At 41.8% G+C, this 27,675-nt stretch overlaps 1 protein-coding gene across 1 annotated transcript in view; it reads right to left on the bottom strand.

The window, feature by feature from the left end:
• LOC141139902 (solute carrier family 12 member 9-like) overlaps positions 1–27,675 on the bottom strand; it is a 289,342-nt gene that overhangs the window by 179,636 nt on the left and 82,031 nt on the right. The window contains exons 5-6 of the mRNA XM_073626475.1: positions 27,312–27,419; positions 23,758–23,869 (exon numbers count right to left, since the gene is read on the bottom strand). Coding sequence (XP_073482576.1) covers positions 23,758–23,869; positions 27,312–27,419 — 220 coding nt within the window. The remainder of the gene's footprint in view (positions 1–23,757; positions 23,870–27,311; positions 27,420–27,675) is intronic.

Raw genomic sequence — 27,675 nt, 5'->3', positions numbered from 1 at the left:
AGCTTCCTTGGTTTTACCAGAAGAACTTAATAGATAGACGGAAAGCATTACACCGATATGGGCCAGTTTAAAAATCGAAGAAGCCGAGTGGAAAATTGCCCTCTCAAAAGACAGCAGGAGCAGCACCTGTCACAATACAGTAGCCGACAGGGAAGATTCCTCCATCCACGCTGTTCAGAATGGATGGAGGAATCTATTAAAGCAGGGTTCACTCAAATTTTTAACTTAATCTTAATCTTCAGTTAATTGCATAGATGTTCAAATGCCGCACAAAAATAATTTTTATCGCTGCAATTACCTTTATATTGTACTTTATTGTGGCACTTCCTGTCTCTCTTCCCATGTTTATTGCCTTTCCCCGGCGCCGCACTGTCTCCTGGGAGCTTAATGTCAGGCTTCCCAAGATTCAGTGAGGAAACAATGATCATGCGTGTGAACAAGCTTTGAATGAACAGCATTCACCGCATCCAGGAAATCAATGCTTGTGGGCTTCACATGCCCACAAGCAAGATGGAAACAGCCAGCATCACATTTTTTAAGTTATTCTTCAGTACGAAAACAGACAGAGGTGGAAATATTACACCCAAACTGTGGGTATTATTTTGGGGTTAGCAAAGTGTCTCAATGACCTAAAAAACAAAAAAAAAAAAAGATTGGTCGCTGGACTCCCGCTTTAATTTGCATTATTTAGGGGTGAAAGAAAGAAATCTAAGGCCTCATGCACACAGGATGTTTTGCTTGTAAAAGTGTGTAAAGTGTTTAGGCATAGTTTACAAGCGCCAAGAGCTTGGACGTTAATCTACTTCATTGGCCAGAATAATGATTTATTCCATGATTCCATTGAAATAAGTTAACACTCAAGTGCTAAACGCGCCCAGAATTAACACGTGACGTTTTTAGAAGCGTAAAGCGTTTTTTTCTGCTAAAACTCTGCTGCTCCTGGACGCACTGGCAGTTTTTTTTTTCCTGACTCTAAATTCCTCTAAAAGCTTATGTGTGCATCGACCCAGGCTAGCATGCAGGGGCATTTAAAGGCAGGGAAATAAAAATCGCAGATGCCCCTAGGAGCAGCTGAAAAAATGTCCAGTGTGCATGAAGTCTAAGAAGTCCATGCAGACTGGCTTAACCTCTTGCCGACCAGCCATTGCAGTTTTACTGCGTTAGAATGGCACGGCTGGGCGAAGCGATATTACCTTAAATTGCTTTGCCTTTTGGCCACTAGGGGTGCGCCGCAGCGTGTGCCCAGAGCTGATCTGAGTGCCCGGCTGGCGCCAGGACTGCCGGGCTCCCGCTATTGCTTGTGACAGAGCGAGAACCGGGATCTGTGTGTGTAAACACACAAATCCCAGTTCTTTCAGGGGGGAAGAGACAGATTGAGTGTTCATACTATGTATGAACACCGATCTCTCTCTCCTCCTAGACGGTCCTATACCCCCACAGTTAAAAACACACACAGGGAACACAGTCGACCCCTTGATCGCCCCTTAGTGTTAACCCCTTCCCTGCCAGTGACATTTACACAGTAATCAGTGCATTTTTATAGCACTGATCACTGCATACTTGTCAATGGTTTCAAAAATATGTCAAAAGTGTCCAATGTGTCGGCCATAATGTCGCAGTCCCGATAAAAATCGCAGATCGCCGCCATTACTAGTAAAAAAATAAATAATAATAAAAATGCCATAAATCTATCCCCTATTTTGTAGACGCTATAACTTTTGCACAAGCCAATCAATATATGCTTATTGCAAATTTTTTTTACCAAAAATATCTCGAAGAATACATATCGGCCTAAACTGAGGAAAAAATTTGTTTTTTTGATAAACAATGTGGGATATTTATTATAGCAAAAAGTAAAAGTTAGTGGTTTTTTCAAAATTGTCACTCTTCTTGTTTATAGCGCAAAAAATAAAAACCGCAGAGGCAATAAAATACCACCAAAAGAAAGCTCTATTTATGGGGAAAAAAGGACGTCAATTTTGTTTGGGTACAATATCGCCCGACCCTGCAATTATTAGTTAAAGCGACGCAGTGCAAATCGCAAAAAAATGGCCTTGTCATGGAGCAGCCAAATCTTCCGGGGCTGAAGCGGTTAGAAAAACGCTGCTCCTAGAGGAGTTTAGCATTTTGCCTGTAGAAGCAACTAATGTTCTCTTACGTGTCCATGCACATTAGGTTGTTTAGAGGCATATTTTAAGCTCAGTGTTTAGAAGCAGAAAAGAAAACCCTTCTGTTTTTGAGAGTGGTTTTTTTGCAGAAAAAAAACGCTAAGGCCCCTTTCACACTGAGGCAGTTTTCAGACGTTTTAGTGCTAGAAATGGCCTCTAAAAAGCCTGAAAATTGACTCCCATTCTTTGCAATGAGTGCTTTCACACTGGGGCAGTGTGCTTGCAGGAGGTTTGGAAAAGTCTTGCAAGCAGCATCTTTGAAATGAATGTGCAGAACTTCTAAAGCGCCCTAAAAGTGCTTTGAAAGCGCCACAGAACTGGACTTCTTTGCCTTTTTTCTTTAAGGTCACGTTGTGACATGACCTTAAAAAATCAGCCCCGCTAGCGCCCGAAAAGCACCGCTTAAACACTGCTAAAGCACCACAAAAATTCCTGACACATTAGTGCTGTTTTAGCAGCACTGCAGTGTGAAAGGGGCCTTAAACTTTCCTAAGCACCTGTACAAAAATGCTCACACTTCGCATATTTCTGCCAAGAGCACTGGCATTTTTTAAAGCTAAACGTGTATGGCTAGCATCAGACACAGAATAATAAACTCACAAATGGCCACTACATTTTATTATTTCATTGTCACAACCAAATATCCTAATCATTTTTGGGATACTAAAGACTACATCTGTAGACGCCTCCCTTATTTCTGAGGATCATGGCCAAATCCACATCCAATAATGACACGTTGGTCAGGAAGATACTATTTTGTAGAAATAGGTTGTTAAAAGAAATGATATTGGAATAAAGTCAACCTGCAGTAAAATATAAACAGTCAATCTAACATGACTCTCATAAACTGAATTGACAATCTCATCCACTTCCCCACGCTAAAGCTACCTAATATAAAGGTATACTGCTGACACAAAATGATCTTTACTAGCTGCAATATGTCTGCCTATATAATACGCTCATATATCAGTCAATGTCAATTGTATAGCAAAGTATTACAGCTGAGCCTCAAATATTTCCTGTAACTCTTATGCTCCGTACAAACGGTCGGATTTTCCAATGGAAAATGTGCGATAGGACCTAGTTGTTGGAAATTCCGACCATGTGTAGGCACCATCACACATTTTCCATCAGAATTTCTGACACACAAAGTTTGAGAGCTTGCTGTGAAATTTTCCGACAACAAAATCCGTTGTCGGAAATTCCGATCGTGTGTACACAAATCCGACCCACAAAGTGCCACGCATGCTCAGAATAAATTAAGAGATGAAAGCTATTGGCTACTGCCCAGTTTATAGTCCTGACGTACGTGTTTTACGTCACCGCGTTCAGAATGATAGGATTTTCCGACAACTTTGTGTGACCGTGTGTATGCAAGACAAGATTGAGCCAACATCCGTTGGAAAAAATCCATGGATTTTGTTGTCGGAATGTCCGATCAATGTCCGACCGTGTGTACAGGGCATTAAAGTGACTATCATTATACCAGTCTGGTATGGGTTTATTCAGAGATATTACTTTTTTGGTGATTCAAGCTACAGTCCAATTGCTGATGGTAACAATAATTCTACTATATAATCAAAAAAATACCGCGCCAATCACAAAATTGAACAGCAGCCAACACTACAATTCGACCAAATTGTGCAAAATAAAATATAAAAAGTGTAGCGCTAATATTGAAACATATATGAAAAAATTAGAAAAACAAATTCACACCTGTGTGTAAAATAGCAACACCAAATCTCTCCTACATAGGGAATTGAGATAATGAAGAATGTTGTGAAAAAATTCTTAAAGTGTAATCATGTGTAGCAACATATACTAAACATGAAAAGCATGTTCTTTTGTGATAAAAAAACATAAACAGTGAACTAGAAAAAATGTGAAAAATAAAAATAACAAACATAATGATAACGAAAAGTTCACAATTCTGTTTTTCTAATTTTTTCATATATATGTTTCAATATTAGCGCTACACTTTTTATATTTTAATAATTCTACTATAATTAAAGTAGAATTCCAGGATATACAGTATCTAATCTTAAAACTGCTCCCTACCCTCCTAAAACCTATACTAACTAACCTGTGGAAGGAAGATCTGTAAACTTACCTATATTTAGGCTGCTCCGGTCTAGTTCCGTGATCACCTGTGCCAGTTGCAGGGGAGAGGAAACAGCATTTGACAGCGGCTGGAATGCATGAACAATTACTCATAGGTTTACTATGGCCCATCCGTTGTCTGCGCTCCCTCCTCTCCCCTGAAGCCACCGCTGGCTGACATAGGGGAGCTGATCACCGTGACTGTACCGGAGCGGCCTGAAAATAGGTTTATATGGATCTATTGTCCACAGGTTAGTTACTACAGGTGTTAGGAGGGGGAGAGAGAAGTTTTAGGATTAGTTAGATATATCTTGAAATACTACTTTCAGCAAATCTGTTGGTTGGTATCTGTTGGTTGGTATAAGGAGTCCCCTGGCCCATCGAGCAGGCACCTCTAGGTATGCATGTCCATTGTATCCAAACCAAACTTCATGGCAGAAATGAAATTTAACAGTTAATCTAGTTATGTGTTAATTTCACATTTTCTAAATATATTTTACTTGGCAAAACTAGCATCTGTTTTTTATATTAGCATATTCAGAGTGGGAGAGGGAGGCTCATCACTCTAAGCTATTTAGGGCTCTATTGCTTTACACAGTGCTGTCAGTCTACATTGTGAACATGCTTACAAGAGAGAGAAGAGCAGAGGGATGTCCTGTTCAAGGCGCTGTTACTCTTTTACTGTTTTACTACAAGTGGAAATGGGTCAGAGACCAGGCTGTATAGTGTAACTGCAGTGTAATCTGTATGGAGGTCCCAAACCTCCATATTCGGTCTGCTCCGAACAGACGTACAAGTTTTTTTCAGATACAAAAAAGTTCACACATACACAAATCATCAGCCATAACATTAAGATCACTGACAGGTGAATAACATTGATTATCTCATTACAATGGCTTTTGAAAGTCAGTGGGATATATTAGGTAGCAATATTATATAGCCATGACGATGTGTTGAGAGCAGAAAAAAATATGCATGGCAGTTTGTTGTGTATGGGGCTATGTAGCTGCAGACCAGGCATGGTGCCTGTGGACCTGTGTCTACAGCCAAAAGCGCCTACAATGAGCATGTGGGTATTAGAACTGGACCACAGAGCAAAGGAGCAAGGTGGCCTGATCTGATGAATCACTTTTATATTATGTGGATGCAGGTGTATGTGCGTTGGGGATAAGATGGCACCAGGATGTAGTATGGGAGGCAAGTATGGCAAGCCATGGTGGCAGTGTGATGCTTTGGGCAATGTTCAGCTTGGAAACCTTGGGTCCTGCCATTCTTGTGGATGTTACTTTGACACATACTACCTACCTAAACATTGTGGCTAACCATGGACACCACTTCATGGAAATGTATTCCCTGATGGCAGTGGCCTCTTTCAGCAGGATAATGCACCCTACCACACTGCAAAAATGGCTCAATAATGCTTTGAGGAATACAACAAGTTTATAGGCATTGACTTGTCTATGTTGTTTCTAAATTCTCCAGATCTCAATCCAATGCAGCATATTTGGAATGTGCTGGAGATAGAGATCCCATCTCACAACTTTCAGGACTTAAAGCAATTGTATCCCCATTAAGCACAATTTGCTGTGAATTAACAATTGCAGGTTATACTATAGTGTTCCAATGTTTGCTCTCCTCTTACATGCTTGCTTTGTGATAAATCATGATTTTTCTTTTAGATGATGTCACCGGCGCATGCGCTGTTACCCCTAATTTTCCGGCAAGCTTATGCTGGAAAAATGCAGAGTCTATGCCGGGGCTGCGTCATCTCCTTCTGTTGTCGTCAGCACAGAGATAACGCAATACTCTGAGTGAGGCAGAAAGAGGATCTTCTCCGATTCGCTGAACTAGGTTTCCATAGTGAGCTGAAACGAAAACAAGGATACCGGGAGTAATGCGCATGCACGAGATTATGGGATTATGAACAGGGAAACCTACTGAGGGCGGAAAGACAGTGCTAAACAGATGTGAAAGACAGGAGTTGAAATGGTGACGTCAAACAGCAAGCAGAAGCATGTAGAAACTACTTGTTCATGACAGTAAGAAACATTTTGAAGCAAACCATTTATGGCTTGGAGATTGCAAATAACTAGTGGAATTTAAATATTGCTTAAATGTTGTTTCTTTCTTTCTTCTTTCTGCTACTGATGGCTTGGTGCCAGATACCACAGCATACCTTCAGAGGTCTAGTGGATTCCATGCCTCAACAGGTCAGGGCTGTTTTGGCTGCAAAGGGGGCCCTCCTCAGTATTAGGTGGGTCATCATAAGGTTATGGCTGATCGGTGTATGTACAATGTATATTAAACTTTATGCCTGAAATGTAGGGTTCAAGTACATGGAGAATGTATAGGCATTTTCGACGCCTCAAAACATTAGAGCAAAGGAAGCATCTGCATTTTCAAGATTATGTCCGTGTACAGCGATTCACTTGTAAAGCAGGCTGTATGTGGCATGTGCAGATCCCTGGGTGCTGGGCAATTTACGCTAGGAACAGAAAATGATTACGAGCATACACCACTAATGCCGCTTACACACGAGCGGAATTTCCGACAGAAAGAGTCCAATGGGAGCTTTTCATCGTATATTCCGACCGTGTGTATGCCCCATCGGACTTTTTCTGTCGAAAATGCAAACGGACTTAGATAAAGAACATGTTCTATATTTTTCTGACGGAACAAATTACTATTGGAAAAAATTATCTTCTGTATGCTGTTCCTACGCACCAAAAATGATGCATGCACTGAAGCAAGTACGAGACGGAAGCTATTGGCTACTGGCTATTGAACTTCCGTTTTCTCGTCCCGTCGTACGTGTTGTACATCTCCATGTTCTGAACGGTCGGAATTTGGTGTGACCGTGTGTATGCAAGTCAGCTTGAGCGGAACTCCGTTGGAAAAACCTTCAGAGTTTATTCCGATGGCAAAACCGGTCGTGTGTACAGGGCATAAGGGTCTAGCTAGTTGCTTATACTTGAAACTCACATAAAATTCACACAACTTTCATCCAGCATTCACACATTTTCACACATTTTTGTATTTGGCTCTATTTAGCAAAAATGTGTGCAACTTAGGTGAATCCTATGTGAAAAAAATTATAAATAGACCACATGGTGTTGTCATCTTATTTGTAGTACAGTACATGGTTTAGTACAGCATTCAGACAGGTTTTTAGTAGTAAAGGCAATGTGCAGTCTGCTTGATGGAAAAGCTCATTTTTACAGAATATAAAAATGAGAACGGGTGATAGCATTCCCAGTTGGGCTCATAAGATTTTCAGCAAGCATCTAGAAATCAGCTTTCCTTAATGTTAATGGAACTCGCTTGAAATATAGTAGCTGACTGGTTGCTATAGGTTATTGCAAAGCATTACCTTTACTATATAATTTTATATACGCCAAATTGTGTGCAATAGTACAAGACCAAATACCATCGTATTTATCGGCGTATAACACGCACTTTTTTCCCCTTAAAATCATGGGTGCGTTTTATACATCGATCCCTGCCAATCTCCGCTGTCTGTGGGGCGCCGCCGACATTGACCGAGCTGAGCCGAGTGCGCCCAGTCCCGCTGTTGTGTCCATCATAGGAGACGGGCCAAGGGGCGGGACGGGGGCGTTACTGCGAACGGAACCGAGTAGCCGAGTACGCGAGTACACTCGGCTCAGCTTGGCTCGGTCTATGACGGCGGCGAGAGGAGCCAAAGAGCCCGGCTGCGGGGGCGGAGCTAAATTTAAAACCAAAACATGCTGCAGATGGACACTGCAAGGCTGCAGGTGGACAGTGTGCAAGGCTGCAGGTGCACAGTGTGCAAGGCTGCAGGTGGACAGTGTGCAAGGCTGCAGGTGGACAGTGTGCAAGGCTGCATTGATGGGCATTTAAAATGTAAGTTTTTTTTCCTTAAACTTCCCTCCTAAAAGTTTTTTTCCTTAAACTTCCTTCCTAAACTTGGGGTGCGTGTTATACGCCGGCGTGTGTTATACGCCGATAAATAAGGGTATGTCACAAACTATTAAGCATTATAAAAGAAACACAAAAAAAAGCAGAAATTATGCAATGGACATGATATGTAAATTGACATTTAATTGAAATTTAAAAAATACAGCCAGGATTTGTCTTAATTTTGTATAATGTACTCATAATTATGATTCTGCTTGGAAGAATATTTAAACAGTAACTTGTCGCAAAAAAACATAATCGGGCAGAAAATGGCTGAACTGCTCAATTGTAGCATTAAAATAAGCTATATGATAATGAATCTACATCAGCTGCAAGTGTAATTGCACACTACTGCGTGTCCTTTAAACCTTCTCTCTTAGCAGACTAGTAAACAAAACGTCCACGTATTATGGTATAAAATAACTGTTAAAGGGACATCAGCCCAGAGCTGATGGTACCATCTTTGCTACATACTGGAGAGCTGCATCTTTTAACACTTTCTGAGATTTCTGAGCTTGCAATACCCAGTCTGCATACATGCTGTGAAAATGGAAAGATAGTCTCACACTTGCTATAGATACATATATATACAGTGCATCTAGAAAGTATTCACAGCGTTTCACTTTTTCCACATTTTGTTATGTTACAGCCTTATTTCAAAATTTATTCAATTCATTATTTTCCTCAAAATTCTACAAACAGAACCTCATAATGACAATGTGAAAGTAGTTTGTTTGAAATCTTTGCAAATTTATTAAAAATAAAAAATGAAAAAAATCATACATGTATATAAGTATTTACAGCCTTTGTTTAATACTTTGTTGAGGCACCTTTGGCACCAATTAAAATCTCAAGTGTTTTTAAGTATGAAGCTACAAGCTTTGGCACACCTATTTTTGGGCAGTTTATCCCATTCTTCTTTGCAGGACATCTCAAGCTCCATCAGGGTGGATAGGGAACGTCGGTGCACAGCTATTTTCAGATCTCTCCAGAAAACTTCAATTGGGTTAAAGTCTGGGACACTCAAGGACATTCACAGAGCTGTCCCATAGCCACTCCTTTGTTATCGTGGCTGTGTGCTTAGGGTCATTGTCCTGTTGAAAGATGAACCTTTGCCCCAGTCTGACGTCCAGAGCGCTCTGGAGCAGGTTTTCAACAAGGATGTCTCTGTACATTGCTGCATTTATCTTTCCCTTGATCCTGACTAGTCTCCCAGTTCCTGCCCCTGAAAAACATCGGCAAGATGCTGCCACCATCATGCTTAACTGTAGGGATGGGTGGTGCCTGGTTTCCTCCAGACATGACACTTGCCATTCAGGCCAAAAAGAGTTCAATCCTTGTTTCATCAGACCAGACAATTTTGTTTCTCATGGTCTGAAAGTACTTAAGGTGCTTTTTGGCAAACTCCAGGTGGGCTGTCATGTGACTTTTAATGAGTAATGGATTCCGTCTGGCCATTCTACCATACAGGCCTGATTGATGGAGTGCTGCAGAGATGGTTGTTCTTCTGAAAGGTTCTCCTCTCTCCACAGAAAAACACTGGAGCTCTGTCAGAGTGACCATTGGGTTCTTGGTCACCTCCTCCTGACTAAGGCCCTTCTCCCTCAATCACTCAGTTTGGCTGGGCAGCCTGCTCTAAGAAGAGTCCTGGTGGTTCCAAACGTCTTAAATTTATGAATGATGAAGTCTCATTGGGACCTTCAATGCTGCAGAAATGTTTCTGTACCCTTCCCCAGATCTGTGCCTTAATCCTGTCTCGGAGGTCGACAAACAATTCCTTGGACTTCATGGCTTAGCTTGTGCTCTGACATGCACTGGTAACTGTGGGACCTTATATAGACAGGTGTGTTCCTTTCCAAATCATGTCCAATCAACTGAATTTACCACAGGTGGACTCCAATCAAGTTGTAGAAACAGCTCAAGGATGATCAGTGGAAACAGGATGCACCTGAGCTAAATTTTGAGTGTCATGGCAAAGGCTGTGAATAATTATATGCATGGGATTTTTTTGTTTTTTATTGTAAATACATTTGCAAAGATTTCAAACCTAGTTATATAGTCAGGTTGAAAAAAGACACAAGTCCATCCAGTTCAACCATAAAAAATAAATAAATAAATAAAATAAAAAATATCATACAATCCCATATACCCAATCCTATACCCACAGTTGATGCAGAGGAAGGTGAAAACCCCCCAGAAAATTAGGATCCAATTTGCTACAGCAGGGGAAAAAAATTCCTTCCTGATCCCAGAAAGGCAATCAGATTTTCCCTGGATCAACTTTACCTATAAATGTTAGTACCCAGTTATATTATGTAAATTTAGGAAAGAATCCAAGTCTTTCTTAAAGCAATCTGCTGAGCTGGCCAGAACGACCTCTGGAGGGAGTCTATTCCACATTTTCACAGCTCTTACTGTGAAGAAACCTTTCCGTATTTGGAGATGAAATCTCTTTTCCTCTAGACGTAAAGAGTGCCCCCTTGTCCTCAGTGATGACCGTAAAGTAAATAACTCAACACCAAGTTCACTATATGGACCCCTTATATATTTGTACATGTTGATCATATCCCCCCTTAATCTCATCTTCTCAAGAGTGAATAAATTCAGTTCCTCTAATCTTTCCTCAATGCCTCTTTTCAGTTTGGTTGCTCTTCTCTGCACTTTCTCCAGTGCCCTGTTATCCTTTTTGAGAACTGGTGCCCAAAACTGAACTGCATATTCCAGATGAGGTCTTACTAATGATTTGTACAGGGGCAAAATGATATCTCTCTCTCTGGAGTCCATATCTCTCTCAATACAAGAAAAGACTTTGCTCGCTTTGGAAACCGCAGCTTGGCATTGCATGCTATTATTGAGCTTATTGATGTACCAAAACCCCCAGATCTTTCTTCACCATTGATTCCCCCAGTTTTACTCCCCCTAGTATGTATGATGATGCATGCATGCATATTCCCAAGTGCATAACTTTACAATCTTCATTAATCAACATTAATCAACATTAAACCTCATCTGCCACATAGTCGCCCAATTAAACAGTGCATTGAGATTGGCTTGTAAATTGGAGACATCCTGTAAGGATGTTATTCCACTGCATAGTTTAGTGTCATCTGCAAAGACAGAAATGTTACTTTTAATCCCAGACCCTATATCATTTATGAAGATGTTAAAGAGTAAGGGTCCCAGCATTGAAACTTGGGGTACACCACTGATAACCTTAGACCATTCAGAGTAAGAATCAAGGTTTTACTTACCTCCTCATAAAAAGAAATCAGGTTTGTTTGACAACTTCTGTCTTTCATGAATCCATGCGGTCTGTTGCTTAAAATATTTTTTTCCAGCAAGGACTCGTCTATGTGGTCTTTTATTAAACTCTCCACTATCTTCCTGACTATAGAAGTTCAACTAACAGGTCTATAGCTACTTGGTAAAGACTTTGTTCCCTTTTTAAATATAGGCACCACATTGGTCTTACGCCAATCCAGTGGTACTATGCCCGTCATTAATGAGTCCCTAAAAATTAGATACAATGGCGTTGTAATTACAGAGCTCAGTTCTTTTAGGATCCGTGGGTGGATTCCATCTGGTCCAGGTGCTTTATCCACCTTTATTCTGTCTAAATATTTCTGGACCATATTCCTTTTGAGCCATTGTGGATCATTTGGGGCTGTGTCACTACCACCCCTATTATGGACATGAGCTCCCCCATGCTCCTTTGTACACACAGAGCTGAAGAAAGTATTTAATAAATTTGCCTTCTCTTTGTCCCCAGTCACCCACTCTAGATTTTGGAATAAGGCTGTGACATAAGAAAATGCGGAAAAACTGAAGCGCTGTGAATACTTTCCAGGTTCACTGTGTGTGTGTGTGTGTGTGTGTGTATATATAGATATATATATCTATATATATCTATAGATATATAGATATATATATCTATAGATATATATAGATATATATATCTATATATAGAGAGATCTCTCTCTCTCTCTCTCTCTCTCTCTCTCTCTCTCTCTCTCTCTCTCTCTATATATATATATATATATATATCTATATCTATATATACAGTATATAGATATATCTATATCTATATATCGATATGCAGGGTTAAGGAGGGTATAGGGTATAGTCGGAGTAAGATGAATATATATGGGCAGAATCAAAGCTGAGAATGGAGACAGGGTATTAATGAAGGCAGAGGGCTTCATATTCACAATAATATGTACACAAAGGTGTAAGAGGTTTCTAAGAAGTTTATAGAAATGGTTAATATTCACTCTAATTTTCACATAATGCTCCCTGGATGGCATGGCTCCCCAAATCATCACTGACTGGGGAGACTTCACACTGGACCTCACGCAACTTGGATTCTGTGCCTCTCCACTCTTTCTCCAAATTCTGGGACCTTGATTTCCAAATGAAATGCAAAATTTTCCACAGTCCGTGATGATTTGGGGACCCATGCCATCTGCTGGTGTTGGTCCACTGTGTTTTATCAAGTCCAAAGTTAGCACAGCCCTCTACTAGGAAATTCTAAAGCACTTCATGCTTCCCTCTGCTGACCAGCTTTATGGAGATGCTGATTTCATTTTGCAGCAGGACTTGGCACCTGCCCACACTGCCAAAAGTACCAATATCTGGTTTAATGATCATGGTATCACTGTGCTTGATTGGCAGGCAAACTCGCCTGACCTAAACCCCATAGAGAATCTATTGGGTATTGTCAACAGGAAAATGAGAGACAATAGACCCAACAATGCAGATGAGCTGAAAGCCACTATCAAAGAAACCTGGGCTTCCATAACACCTCCACTGTGCCACAGGCTAATCACCTCCAAGCCACGCTGCATTGATGCAGTAATTCATGCAAAAGAAGCCCCAACCAAGTATTGAGTGCATACTATACTGTACATGGACATACTTTTCAGCAAGCCAACATTTCTGGACAGGGTCGCTGATAGAAATCACGGGGCCCCATACAACCTGCCTGCAGGGGTCCCTTTCAGCCCCACCCCTGGTCCCGCCCCTGGTCCCTCCTTCAGCCCTGGCCCCTCCCCAGACCCTGCCTTGAAACAAAGTGTAGGTTTGTCTTCAAGTGATATTTATATTTCTCCAGCCAGTTATAAGTTTGATTATCCAAAAGAAATACTGTGATAATACAGGAGATGGTCAAAGGCTGCAGACATGATACAAGAGATTATCAGAGACTGTGGAGATGATACAAGAGATCAATGCAGCCTCACCAGTGCCCATCAATGCAACCTCACTGTGCCCATCTGCAGCCTGATCCATGCCCATCAACGCAACCTCACTGTGCCATCAAAGCAGCCTCACTGTGCCCATCTGCAGCCTCACTGTGTCCATTTTAGCCTCATCAGTGCACATCAATGCAGCCTCACTGTGCCCATTTCAGCATCATTAGCGCACCACAATGCAGCCTCACTGTGCCCATTTGCAGCCTCACTGTGCCCATCTGCGGTCTCATCTATGCACATCAATGCAGCCTCACTGTGCCCATTTCAGCCTCATCAGTGCAGATCAATGCAGCCTCACTGTGCCCATCTGCAGCCTCACTGTGCCCATTTCAGCCTCATCAGTGCACATCAATGCAGCCTCACCAGTGCCATCAATGCTGCCTCACTGTGCCCATCTGCAGCCTCGTCTGTGCCATCAATGCAGCCTCACTGTGCCCATCTGCAGCCCCGTCAGTACCTTAATTGCACAGAGTGGGTATCTCCCACTGTGTCATGGAGCTGGGGTCTGAACTCTTCGGTGGCCGTCCACTGTAACAAAGCCCCGCTTTATGGATCGTGATAGACGGAACATTGATTGTTTCCCGACATTGGATCAGTGTTCCATCCATCACAGTCTAGGAGGTGGCGCTGATTTATTCTGCATGCATTCTTTTCTGTCAGATTGCCCAGGACCCCTGCTGGCCGGGCCTGGTACAACAGGGCCAGTTGTACTGGCTTATCAGACCCTGGCCCTGTTTCTGGATTATCCTATATCCTTTTTTTTAATTGGCCTTATGTAATATTCAAATTTTCTGAGATACTGAATTTTGGGTTTTCATTAGCTGTAAGCCATAATCATCAAAATTAAAAGAAAGAAATGCTTGAAATATATCACTCCGTGTGTAACACATCCATATAAAATATATGAGTTTCACTTTTTGAATTTAATTACTGAAATAAATTAACTTTTTTATGATATTAAAATTTTATGAGATGTACCTGTAGTTGGCCTTTAGCTATACTTTAAGGGAGATGAACACCATCCCGCGCATCTAAATCCAAAAACATGATTTTATATATTGCACCTTAACATACCTTAGCTGTGATGGCTTTTGCAGGCTTTTGTCCCTTTATTTCCACCCAATTATAAGAATAACACCACTTCCGGTTACTTTGGGGAGATTTACTAGAACTGGAGGGTGCAAAATCTGGTGCAGCTGTGCATGGTAGCCAATCAGCTTCTAACTTCAGCTTGTTCAATTAAAGCGGGATTCCGGCCAGCGAAATTTTTTTTTTAAAGTCAGCAGCTACAAACACTGTAGCTGCTGACTTTAAATAAGTACACTTACCTGTCCTTGGTGACAGCGATGTCGGCCGCCCGAGGCAGACCCGTCCCTCGGCTCTCGGGTCCCGGCACTGCCATCCTAACTAAGGGAAACAGGCAGTGGAGCCTTGCGGCTTCACTGCCAGTTTCCTACTGCGCACACCCGAGCGGCGTGCCGCTCTGTGAATGGCCCCCTGGTTTTCTGGGAACACACACAGTTCCCAGAAGGCAACGGGGCCGCTCACCGAGGAACAGGACATGCCGCGGAATAGGAAGAGGCAGCTTAGGAAGACTGCTTAGCAACAAGGGTTCAGGTAAGTTTAAAAAAAAAAAATTTCTGAAATGTTTTTTATTTAATTTTTTAAAGATTTTTGGAGCAATTTTTTTTTCAGGGTGGCCCTCCACTTTAAGCTTTGACAATAAAACCTGGAAGCCAATTGGTTTCTATGCAGAGCTGCACCAGATTTTGCACTCTCCAATTTTATTAAATCTCCCCCTTTGTGTCTACTATCATTTCTCTACTGTATCCATAGAAGAAGCCATGGTTGTTACATTGGCTAGACGTCAAACATTTTTGCCATTGTTCACCTCCATTACATGACAACTGATGGGATTAGTAGTTTACACTAGAACAGGGTTCAGCAACCCATTGATCGCGGTCCACCTGTTGACAGATGACAGGTAGACCACGACCCCCACCTTCTAGCTGCTGGTCCTTCTCTCTCCACCCAGCCTCAAGCCTCCTCAGCCAGGCGTTCCTTGTTACGGTCTCTCTCTCCCTCCCCCCTCCTCCTTTGCCACCACTGCTGTTATCATTATCATTTAACAGCGGAGAAAGGGAGGCAGCATAGCTCAGGAGTGAGGGCAGTAAGAGGAGCAACGCACTCCTGAACCCTGCATTCTGGGTGTAACACACTCCTGATCCCTGCATTCTGAGTGTAACACACTCCTCAACCCTGCATTTTGATCGTAATGCACTCCCCAACCCTGCATTCTGTGTGTAATGCACTCCTCAATCCTGCATTCCAGAGCACAACACACTCCTGATCCCTGCATTCTGAGCGTAATGCACTCCTCAACCCTGCATTCTGAGCATAATGCACTCCTTAACCCTGCATTCTGAGCATAATGCACTCCAGATTTTGCACTCTCCAGTTTTAGTAAATCTCCCCCTTTGTGTCTACTATCATTTCTCTACTGTATCCATAGAAGAAGCCATGGTTGTTACATTACATTTACACTAGAACAGGGGTCAGCTACCCATTGATCGCGGCCCACCTGTTGACAGATGACAGGTAGACCCTGAATGGGTTCCTGCTCCGCTGACCCCCGCCTTCAAACTGCCGGTCCTTCTTTCTCCACCCAGCCTCTAGCCTCCTCAGCCACACTTTCCTTGTTCCACTCTCTCTCTCTCCCTCTCCCCTCCTCCTCTGCCGCCGCTGCTGGCAACATCATCATCATTCATTTAACAGCGCAGAACGGGAGGCAGCATAGCACAGGACTGCCAAATTAACTTTTGAAGTTAAACCGCAGTTGATTGGTTACATAGGACTGCCCTGTGTCCTAGCAACCAATCACCAGCTTGCTAACATGAAAAGCCCCGCTCCAGCCCTCTGTCCAGAACTGTACTGCCTCTCCCTCCCCGCTGTGTACACAGGTAGGACACTGCTATGGGAGTGTGGGGGGGGGTTGAGGGGGCAAGAGGTCACTGCTAAAGGGTAAAGGGGGGCATGATGTGAAGGGGGCAGAGGACCCTTATGGGCAGGGCTACCCCCATGGCAGTGTACTCTACCACCCTTTACATCACCCCCCACACCCTGCATTCTGAGCCTAATGCATTAATGATCCCTGCATTCTAAACGCAACACACTCCTTAACCCTGCATTCTGAGTGTAATGCACTCCCCAACCCTGCATTCTGAGCGTAATGCACTCCTCAATACTGCATTCTGCATTCCAGAGCGCAACACACTCCTGATCCCTGCATTCTGAGCGTAATGCACTCATCAAACCTGCATTTTGAGCATAATGCACTCCTCAAACCTGCATTCTGAGTGTAATGCACTCCTCAACCCTGCATTTCAGAGCGCAACACACTCCTGATCCCTGCATTCTGAGCGTAATGCACTCCTCAACCCTGCATTCTAAATGTAATGCACTCCTTAACCCTGCATTCTGAGTGTTATGCACTTCTTAACCCTGAATTCTGAGCGCAACGCACTCCTGATGCCTGCATTCTGAGTGTAATGCACTTATGATCCCTGCATTTCGAGCGTAATGCACTCCTGAAACCTGCATTCTGAGTGCAACACACTCTTGATCCCTGCATTCCGAGCGCAACGCACTCCCGATCCCTGCATTCTGAGGGCAGCGCACTCCTGAACCCTGCATTCTGAGGACAACGAACTTCTTAATCCTGTACTCTGAGCGTAATGCACTCCTTAACCCTGCATTCTGAGCGTAATGCCCTCCTTAACCCTGCATTCTGAGCGTAATGCCCTCCTTAACCCTGCATTCTGAGCGTAATGCACACCTCAACCCTGCATTCTGAGCGCAACACACTCCTGATCCCTGTATTCTGAGTGTAATGCACACCTTAATGCTGCATTCTAAACGTAATGCACACCTTAACCCTTCATTCTGAGTGCAACGCACTCCTGATCCCTGCAAAATGCACTGGTGAATCATGCATTCTCTGCATAATGCACTCCTCAACCCTGCATTCTGAGCGCAACACACTCCTGATCCCTGTATTCTGAGTGTAATGCACACTTTAACGCTGCATTCTAAAAGTAATGCACCGCTTAACCCTTCATTCTGAGCACAACGCACTCCTGATCCCTGCATTTTGGGCATAATGCACTTCTGATCCCTGCATTCCGATCGTAATGCACTCCTTAAACCTTCACTCTGAGTGCAACGCACTCCTGATCGTTAATGCACTGGTGAATCCTGCATTCTCTGCATAATGCACTCCTAAAGCCTGCATTCTCTTGTAATACTTATTTTACTTTTGTTCTGAGTAAAAATATGTTATTGAGAAAAAGAAAGGTCGGTCTTACTGTCTTTTTTGTTTTTTTAATTGCCTATAGGCTCCTGAGATATAAATATAGCCTTGGAGGCAAATCGCATCAGACTACACAAAAAGTAGTGCATGCACTACTTTCAAAAATGCACTGTGCCAAATTGCATGATACTGCAGTACCATGCAATCTTGTGTCCACTTAAACACTGCGTTTGTGATCTATGTTTGGAATTAACAATGTATTATCAACCACAGTAGATCACAAAGGCAGTGCGCTTTGAACACGGTGCAGGAAACAGACATGGCACATGCCTTTCTGGCACTGCATTCTGGTGTGAACTGGCCCTAACAACAGGACACTGTGCCCAGTGATCTTTGACTTTACCAGTGTTGTTCAAGTAGATCTCCATCTCTCGAAGGTTGCCTACCTCTGCACTAGAAAGATAAGATTGCTTTATGCTTCCAGGTCAGCTCACAGGAACTAACAAGGACACTTTTATTTCTGGCAAGATTAACAGGTATTTTCTGTATTTGATGAAAATGTTCTTACCTTACAAAAAAGACAAAACAACCATTATATCTAAAGACTAGCAAGCTGCAATGCATTAAATGTTTGTTTTTGGGTTTAGATGTGCTTTAAGGACCTCTCACATATGTAAGTTATAAAAAACTTGAAGTGTTGCTCTTACAATATCTAGAAAGGTAAAAAACAAATATTGCGCTTACACTAATTGGTATAAGCTGCGACTATAAAGTAGTAAACCATAAATCATATAAAAATCAAAAAGTCGCGCTAAAGGTTAAAAGTGACAACAGGCAAATGCCTAGAAAACCTCATGGGAATGTGAAGGTGAATAATAATCACTGAGTGAATAAATTTTGTAGGAGTGCTAAACAATATACATACACACTGTGAAAATAAATAAAACTGAAAATAATATTAAATAAAATAGGACACAAATATTATAAACTATGTCCGTGTGAAAAAGTCAATATTACATGACCCAATCAATGACAAGTGAGTATCTCGAATATCTATAGGAATAATATTGTGACAAATCTGTGATAAAAAACTAAATCAAAATTGATGTATAAAAAAATGTATAAAAAAATATAGAAAAATAATAAAATAATAAAGAAAAAAAGGAAAAAAACTAAAAAAAGTACATAGCTAAACAAGAACTGTATTGATAAAGTCCATCCGTGTTAAAAAAACATGCAAAAAAAATGGCTTGTCTCCAAGTGCTCTGTGAAATATTGTAACAAAATCTTGCTGTGGTGAAAAATAGAGTGCGTAGACAGACCTCCACCTCTTGGAAAAATTGCTGCCTCTTACCAGATAGAAATGGTCTCTTAGTTATAGGAGACCCAAGGGGCGGATGGCTGCAACCCCAGCCAGGGATCTCAAAGCAGGCACTCAGCGTCCAAGTCCAGGGACTCTCTCCAACCAGCCTCAGCAAATATGGAAATGTCACCATGCAAAAAACAAAGTGCTCCACATAGCATAAAACCCAGCGCTTTATTGAATAAAAATTAAAGGTTACACTTACAGAAACAATGTTGTTTAAACGTATGAGAAAGAAAGCCAGCCGGCTCCCAACTAACCCGTGTCTTCCGGGTGTGTGGATCGCGGTGTCGTCAGGACGTAGCTCCTCCTCCCTATGGCGTCACGACAGGACGTGGTCACGGGATCCCTACAGCGCTGCAAAGATGCGGCTTGCAGGACTTTTTTTACCGTCCTGCCAGCGCACCGCTCCAGTGTGAAAGCACTCGGGCTTTCACATTGGAGTGAGAGGAGAGGCTCTTTACAGGTGCTACGCGGGCGCTATTATTAGCACTATAGCGCCTGTAAAGCGCCTCAGTGTGAAAGCAGCCTACCTTTCAGAGCTGTTTGATTATTTACTTGTATTCTCCCCTTGTCACAGCTAAAGCATCAGGCTCAATCATGTATCCTGTCTGAGCTCATTTCTAATAACAGGCACCCAAAAATGCCATATAACAAAGATGATGTCAGAATAACATGTAATAAATCATAGTGATTTTCTGGCAGTTTTGCCCTCCTTCAGCACCCTGGAGAATGTGTGTTATCCGCCCTGAGGCAGGAGATAGGTTAGCCTTTGTGGGGGCTTTTACACTTGACACTGAGCTGACAATTCTACTCAAGCATGAAGAGAATTTAACGAAACATCCCTGAGAGCTAAGGCTGGGTTGAGAAATACTAAATGAGACATGGCAATATTAAAAATCTACTTAAGAATGTTTTAAGTGCACTTAACTCGACAAAATAATGGTTTGGGGTCAATTTTATTTTACTGTATTTTAAATTTATGTTTTTTACTGGTGTCTCATATCCCATTTTTTTTTTGCTCTGTACACACACATTTTAAATATATATATATATATATATATATATATATATATATATATATATATATAAAACAAGATTGGGGTGATCAGACTCGGTAGGTCCATTTTTCAATGAGTGCGCCAGTCCAAAACTGTATTATTAAGGGCATAGTAGCCCACTTTTATTTCAAAGAACGGAAAAGTTCACAAAAGACATCAGTAGCCCAAGCAGGGGGTGCCACCATTACTGTAACTTGCACTGAATTCTTCAGTCTCCTGGCTTACTCTCTTGCTACACAGCTGCTTCAGGCCTTCAGCCAAGGCCTGCTCCTCAGACCAACAAAAGTACCCTTCAGTCAAGCTCTCTCCTAGCTTACCCGGGATCAGATTTGTGCTGTGCTGTCAAGGACTACATCTGCCTCCTGCAGACATGTACGCTCAAGCTGCCACCTGTAGCCTCTCTCTCCTTGAGATGATGGAAGCCCTCCTGACTCCCTTCCACAGTCCTTTTGTTTGTAGGGTGGAGTCCTCCTGACTCCCGGACCAGAACTCCTGTCTGGCAGGGTGGAGCTGTCTTCAAGTGGGAGCCCTGAGCTCTCACCCTGGGAAGAATATGAACCCAGCCCACAGGTGTGCAATCAGCATGCTTGCCTCTCCAACAATCTGGCATAAACCAGCAATCTTCTGAGTAGCACAGCAGCACGGTGTCCCACTGCCAATATATATATATATAGTATTTATTTTTATTAAGCACATGACATTAGGTAACAGACATGACAGCATTATAGGTTTCCTAAAAATAGAGAATAGCAGAAACTCTTTACTTTGAATTCCTTCTCTGAAACCCCACACTGTCCCTCTGAACAGAGTAGGTAGCTAGAGGGTGGATACGGTTGGAGGTCACTACTTTAACCTATGTTTTTTGTGTTTACAAAGCTTTTTTTTTTCTTTTTTTTTTTTTTTACAATAAAGGCTTTATTCTACAGAGTAGCCATGAATAAAAAGGTAACATGATAACCAGCCTAAAGCTTTATACTCTTAACTTGCCCTTTTGGTTGTGAATATACAAAAAGGAAGTACACAAACTCTATACTTTCCCTTTCATAATTTTTTTAATTCACTGAAAATGTTTTCAATGGAAGAACAAAGTGCAATGTTTACATCCCCTATCCTCCATCTTTGTTATATTTTTGTGCATGACTCAGGTACAGATGTGTACTATAGTCCTGGAAAGAGAGAGGCTGTTCAGCTTTCACAGGCTAATTTGTTAGGGATCATTCATGTTATGTAATGCTCTGCATTAAAAAATAAATGTTAAAAACCTGTCCACTATGGTATGTTGGCAACCCATTCAAAATGAATAGGCTGCTTTAAGCACGTGCATAAACGCAATACGTAAAAGTGGACAGGTGCGAAAGGCCTTTGGTGTTCCAGCAGTGAACAACTTAGACAAATACAGAACTAAAGCAGGGATTTCACACTTCCAAAATACACTGAAACATTTATCACTGTTGAAACCAAGAACATGATTTACCTTCCCTAGACAACACCCACTTTATAGTAAAATAAATGAATACATTATTTAATGTGTAACTCCTTATTTCTGAATGTGCCATTCAGTTGCTTTAACCCCTTATTTATTCATTTTTTGGACATGTGCATTTTGCTGAGAGTAATACAGAGAAAAAGAACCAAAGGTGAATATGGACTTTAAATTGGTAGCCATTAGTAGACCCAAATGAAAGAGAGCATGCAATTGAATAAAATATTCAAAAATGTATTTTATAAACATGTAAAAACCATTATATTTTTATATAATGGTTTTTACATGTTTATAGAATACATTTTGAATATTTTATCCAATTGAGTGCTCTCTTTTTCATTTGGGTTTACTAGTGGCTACCATTTTAAAGTTCATATTCACCTTTGGTTCTTTTTCTCTGTATTCATTTTCGGATGTGGTGCCACATTCATGTCTCAATCATGTTCTACTTTGCTGAGGGTAATCTCTGCCTATATATTTCTCCATCAAATGTTGGGTTTGAATGGTCAAAATTGTGTGATACCTACTTAGCCTGAGCATACTGAAAACACAGATTTACCTAAATTTATGACTTCAATAGAGCTGGCCATACTGTAGATGGAATGAAATTCGGCCACTTCAGCAGGGACTGGATTAATTTCAATCCATCTATGACCATTCTTGTACAAGAGGAGCCAACTGGCTGCAGTGCTGATCAGTGTATTCTGGCAGTGGCAGTATTCTGCAAAGATTACTACTAAACAAAATGCCTACTATAATGAACAAAATTCTCTTAAGCTACAGTAGCAAGTAAGTTTACTAAAAAGACAAGAAACGGGGGTGCGCATCCCCACGCACCAGTGGCCCATAAGAGAGAATCAACCTTTGTTGGTTATGAAGTATATCATGGAAAGAAAGAATAAGCAAATGAGTGTATGTGTATACTTATAGGAGGGGAAGTATATTGATTCTGTAGGAGAGCAGAAGATAGAAAAATACCCAATTTATGCTAATCAGCTATTCCTTTTAAGCCTATCCCTATGATATAGAAATATTCTGTCTGTAAAAATACGATGACACATCGGGGAGGATGCCGTCATCCACCTTGAATGTGCGGATGGGGGAATACGTTTTTTTAATTAGCCCGCTGAACAAAAAAATAATTATCTACAGCCAGCTTTAGTTTAAGATTATACACAGGAAAATGAAATTTACAATCTGCTAAAAAAAAACACAGGTAATGCCTCTTGTTCAAACAACACTACTAATTGTAATTCCAGTATTAGCAACAGGTGTGCCAATCTCTTGAATCCTTTCAGTTACCTGGCTAGAAATTTACAGTTGTGTTACAAGACAATTACCCATGTTGATGGAAAACATGACAAGATGATTTATATATTGTGTGTATTTTAGGTAACATACATGTACCAAGCGGTGCTCTATTAATCAATTGTGGATAGATACTGTGCCACTGCATTCAAACTACTGCAGCTGGCAATAATCTAGGCTCCAGCGACATTGTCATCCATGAAATCACATTTAATGTAATCATTTGATGATCTAAACAATGCTGAAGTTTTAATTGCCAGGCCAGTTCCATATTCTTGCCCGCGAGCAACACACTGACAAACAAGTCAGATTACAGAAAGCGAACAGTGATCTTCTACCAGGAACCTCTCATAAGAAGTGGCAGCTCTCAAATGAAGTCTATGTAAAAACCGTGTCTGTTGTCTGCAAAATATTAATACTATTATAGTACATTCCGCCTGGCAGCAAAACAATTGACTGCTGTATCTACCATGAAAAAGTAATCACCAGTAACAATAGCATGCTCCAAATAAACAAATATATATCAGCATTCATTTCAGAACTGCACTTCATCTAGTGGTCTGCTCCTTTGTGATGCCCAAGCCAGCACTAAAACTCCATCTATCCACTGCTGAACCCTGCCCTCCCACAATCTGCACACCCAAGCAAACCTTTCCTCATGACAATAATAGCCAATTATATTTAGGTAGCAAGTAGCGCAAAAATTAGTGTGCACACACATAAAAAATATAATGGCAGACTACAGCAAGAACAAGAATGCACTTTTCTATATGTCAATACCTGTCACATGTGCAGCTGATCATCAGGACCAACACATTGTAGATTATATAAGTGAAGATCACTGCAGTAATTGTCCCTCGGGGTATGGAGTAACTTGGGTTCTTTAAATCTCCTGAAAAATAAAAGGCTTCTGGTGAAGAGAAAAAGCAAACTTCTACCAAATGCAAACATAAAGCTGGCAGTAGAACAGAGGGCAGGTGCAGGAACAGGTAGGTATGACTACCCTTTGACATCTCTATATACTAATGATGACTATTTGTGTTTAACCCAATGGAGAAGGGCAGGAAAGAACACTCCAGCGCCATTGGGATACAAAAGCACAAGGGTTAATAGCTTCTGTGTTACTTCCCTAATAAAACCATCTAAAATGTAAATGGTAGAAGGCAGGAATTAAAGCATTAATACTAGTATTAATAGGTAACTATTCTGTCTTTCTACAATATATGTGTTCACAGAGTATTTTCTACAACATTCAGAATGTGCAAATGTGACCATTAGATTTCCAATTGTATTACATTCTAATATTTTAGAGTGAACTTCCAGCCAAAAATGAAAATATGCAAAATTTAGAACAATAATTGATAATGTTTTCAGTCCTTTGCTATTACTTGTTAATCCTGGGCATTTACAGTTTATTTCCCAAATTGAGTTTTGTTGGCACCTGGCAGCTTTCTCTTTCTCCTTGACTGCATTAGCACGTTGGGCATCTGAGCCATTGCACACGCATTTGGAGTGGCAGCTCCAGCTCCTCTCCTCCCTACCATTATGACAACCCCTCCAATCTACCCACCACTGTGTGCAAAGGAAGGGACACAAAAAATGGACCGTCCCCTACAGCTCCTTCTTTCCTGCCTGCCTTTGGGTTAGCCAACCACCGCAACCAAGGGAAGAGACATGGTAGAGGATGTGTGGTCATGTGACTACAGATAAAGTACTTAAATAAAGCTACAGTATTTCTTTTAAACTGGTTGAAGCAGAACTAAACCCTCTTATCCTTTTCAACCATGGAAGCTTACATCTTAGCTTCTGTTTGATCTGCAACTGCCATTGTACTGCACATGTGATCAGTTATGACACTAGCCATTTGATTTTTTTTTTTAACTTTATCAAATGTTCCATTGTATAGTACAGAGTTAATAACCCTATTTCTGCTTCTATGAAAGTCCCTAGTTATGTCCACAAGCTGCAAACAAGTGGGTGGGGTATTTCTCAAACTGGCCATTGTTCTCTATGAGCCAGAGCAATATAATAGGAGCAGTAACTGGATAAGCTGTCAAAGCTGAACACAGGTCTCTAATGGCAAAAGCAATGATGTTTAAACACAGCCCAAGGCTATTTCATTAGGAATGGCCTATTTTTGTAAAAAAAAGTACACATACATTTTTCTGTAAAAATAATATATGGGTATTATTGACTACACATGTGTTAGACCAGTTTTTGGCTTAGCTGGGTGAGTCAAGGTTGGATTTGGGTAAAACAGGGCAGAGTTTAAATTTGCCTTGTTTCAGCATGGAGGGATATAAAAATATTTATCCCGCTATTACCCTTCCATACCTTTAAGAATCCAACATCCCACTTCTGTTTGCCTAGGTCACTAGATCCTCAACTTCACTCTACTTTCAGGGCTATGCCCCTGTCCTCACTACCACCAATCTCACTATTGAAAAAAATCTGTCTTAGCAGCTTTAACAGCACTCTCCTTGGCCAGCCAGAGAGCAGGGGCCATGGCAAAATTCTCAAGCCAGAGCAAAGCCAAGACCTATATTATAGTGTTTACCTAGGATAATAGGGTCCAGGTTGAAAAAAGTGATAGCAAGTGCCTTCTGGCATCTGTTCTTGGGTAGAACTTTTGGTTTGAAATTACCCTTTTCTTTACCCATACTCCCTCCTTCTCTTGCAGTATATACTCACCTTCCTTTTGCTTGCATGCCGCTGTTCTGTTCAGCTACCAGACATTGCTCCATTCACTACTGTGTCACATACCTGGTAGTAGAGCCTGATCTGCAGAGGGAGGCCTCTCTTACACCTCTGACTCGTGAACCCTGATAGAGCAGACAGGAGGCACAGGAGTGCAGGGTGGCACGAGTGCCTGGTAGGATCGCCATTGGAAGAACTTCCAATGGCACCATGGAGGATCACCAACAAGATGGGAGACCAGGAACAGCAGGTAGGCTGAATACTGGAGCAAGCTGGTAATAGAGCGCCACAGACTGGAAGATGGACACAGCAGCTAGCAAAGTGGTGCAGGTGCAGGTGCAGGCAGGCCGGGTCATACACAAGTGGGCACATCAGGAACAGATGCAGAGGCTGGAACAAAGTCAGGGTACAGGCCGGGTCGATAGCAGGCGGGCAGCAAGGTAACCAGAGGAATAGGCATAAGCAGCGTCAGAGACGACCTGGAATCGGATGTAGGCGGAACGGGAGTAATCAGGAACAAGCCAAGTTAGCAACTGGAACAGGTTTAGGATAAACAGGTAGCAGGAATCACAGGGAAGGCTGTAGACCAGACAGCATTGATCCTGGGTACTAACCCTGTTTAAATAGTCACTGGGCACTGATTATGTGGCACTAATGAGGAGGGACTAATATGCCGCACTTATGGGCACTGATGGGTCTCACTGATGATCGCTGATAGGCGGCACTGAACTGATGGGTCGCACTGGTGGGCACTGATAGGTGGCACAGGTGGGCACTGATAGGTGGCACTGATGAGCACTGATGGTTGGCACCGATGGGTGGCACTGATGGGCAGTAATGATAGGTAGCAATGATAGGCGGCACTGACTGGCATTACTAATGGGCGCTGATTGGTGGCACTTGTGGCCACTGATTGCTGGCACTGGTGGGCACCGATTGCTGGCACTTTATTGTAATCAGGGCACTGATGATCAGTGCCCTGATTAGATGTCTCGATGTCCCCTGCGAGGAGATGCAGCTGATCGGCTCTCCTCACCACACACTCTGTCAGTGTGAGGAGATTAGAGCCGATTACCGGCATTTCTGTGTTTACATGCGACTGGCTGTGATTAGGCACAGCCGATCACATGGTTAAAAAGCAGCGGTCATGGCTCTTTACAGAGAATGGGGTCGCGCCGTGTTGCTAGGACATGGCGTGACCCCGAGCGGCCGTTCAAGTAGGTTGACGCGTTTCACACTATAGAAGTGCTTTGTCAAAACCACAAAATAGCAACCACAGCAAACTCTCTTATATCACATAGATCACATGACAATACAGATGCATACCATCAAATGGAGTCTGACTTTGCAATCACTGAACTCAATTTGATGGTATGCACCTGTATTGTACTGTATCCCCTGCCTGTACCTCTCCATTGCTTTTATCTAATTCAATAAAAGGAATCCATTTACACTGTGTGTGTAGATGTGCTGCTGATCTGAAGTACTCGGTTCCATTGGTAGAGTAATAGTTGTATATTCATTTGACCTCATACATCATTGTACAATAGGAACTCCTATGATTCCTGTCTGCTCAATGAGACAAATACCAAAATAAAGACAAGAAGTACAGTCTGTAAAAGAACCACTGATGTTACCTGACATGTTGGATCCAGCCATAATCCCTGTGCAGCCATTGAACATGACAGCAAAGACTGTAGCGAAACTCATCATTTTTCCTGTAGTGTAATCTCGGGCATAGTGTGCTACAGTAAAAATATCAGATATAATTATTTTAGGCAATACCAGACAATAGTAGTAAGAGACATTTGTAATACTTTTGAAGGCATTGAATACACACCTCAATATACCTGCTAAAAATCAGTTTAGTGCTTTGATTTAGAACACTACAAAAAATTTAAAGCAACCAAAAATAAATCAGCTTTCAGGAGTAAAGCGAAAAAGTAAAATAAGGTAAAGAATCAAAATCCCATGTATTCCTTTAATAAGGCCATCTCTGTT

This window comes from Aquarana catesbeiana, linkage group LG04, assembly GCF_042186555.1.
Source record: "Aquarana catesbeiana isolate 2022-GZ linkage group LG04, ASM4218655v1, whole genome shotgun sequence".
NCBI lineage: Eukaryota > Metazoa > Chordata > Amphibia > Anura > Ranidae > Aquarana > Aquarana catesbeiana.
This window is presented reverse-complemented; position numbering and strand designations above follow the sequence as displayed.